This window comes from Sinocyclocheilus grahami, unplaced genomic scaffold (assembly GCF_001515645.1).
Source record: "Sinocyclocheilus grahami isolate Dianchi unplaced genomic scaffold, SAMN03320097.WGS_v1.1 scaffold26380.1, whole genome shotgun sequence".
Lineage (NCBI taxonomy): Eukaryota > Metazoa > Chordata > Actinopteri > Cypriniformes > Cyprinidae > Sinocyclocheilus > Sinocyclocheilus grahami.
Window position 1 is genome coordinate 2,148 of NW_015520073.1, and position 512 is coordinate 2,659.

At 30.1% G+C, this 512-nt stretch overlaps 1 protein-coding gene across 1 annotated transcript in view; it reads right to left on the reverse strand.

Annotated features, from left to right (window-relative positions):
* The window catches only part of LOC107580182 (coiled-coil domain-containing protein 191-like), a gene marked incomplete at its 3' end in the record, with an annotated part of 2,257 nt that extends 2,061 nt beyond the window's left edge, over positions 1–196 (reverse strand). The window contains exon 1 of the mRNA XM_016265917.1: positions 3–196. Within this exon, the coding sequence (XP_016121403.1) occupies positions 3–196 (194 nt within the window). The remainder of the gene's footprint in view (positions 1–2) is intronic.
* Between the last annotated feature and the right edge of the window lie 316 nt (positions 197–512).

Genomic DNA, 512 nt, shown 5'->3' on the forward strand with positions numbered 1-512 from the left:
GCATGCGGTTCTCCTTTACCTGCTTGTGACGCACCTCCATGGTAATGCTAGGGTCCCTCCATTTCTTCTTATTCTGATCAGAGTCTACTTTAAGGTCCTCCACTATCCCAAAGTCCAACACCTCGGTTTCCATCAGGTCCTGGAGGAAATTGTGCACTACAGAGTTCTCCTCCTCCTGTGCTAGGTGAAAGTACATGTCTAATGAAAAAAGAGAAAGTCCAGATGAGATCAGTGTTGTTAATGCTAACTAAAACACTAAAAGCTAATAAATTATTATTAACTATTACAAGTTGTTTTTGGTAATTGAAATAAAGCTTAAATAAAATAAAATATAAATATTAGAAAAATTAATTTAAAAAAAACATACATGAACATGTTTCCTTGGCAACTAACTGAAACAGTATTATTTTATTTTATAGTATTTTCATTTTATTAAAATTTTTTATTAATATTTTTTTGTATATATTTCTGTTTTCATTTAAATTTGGTCATTTTTAGTAGTTTTATGTATA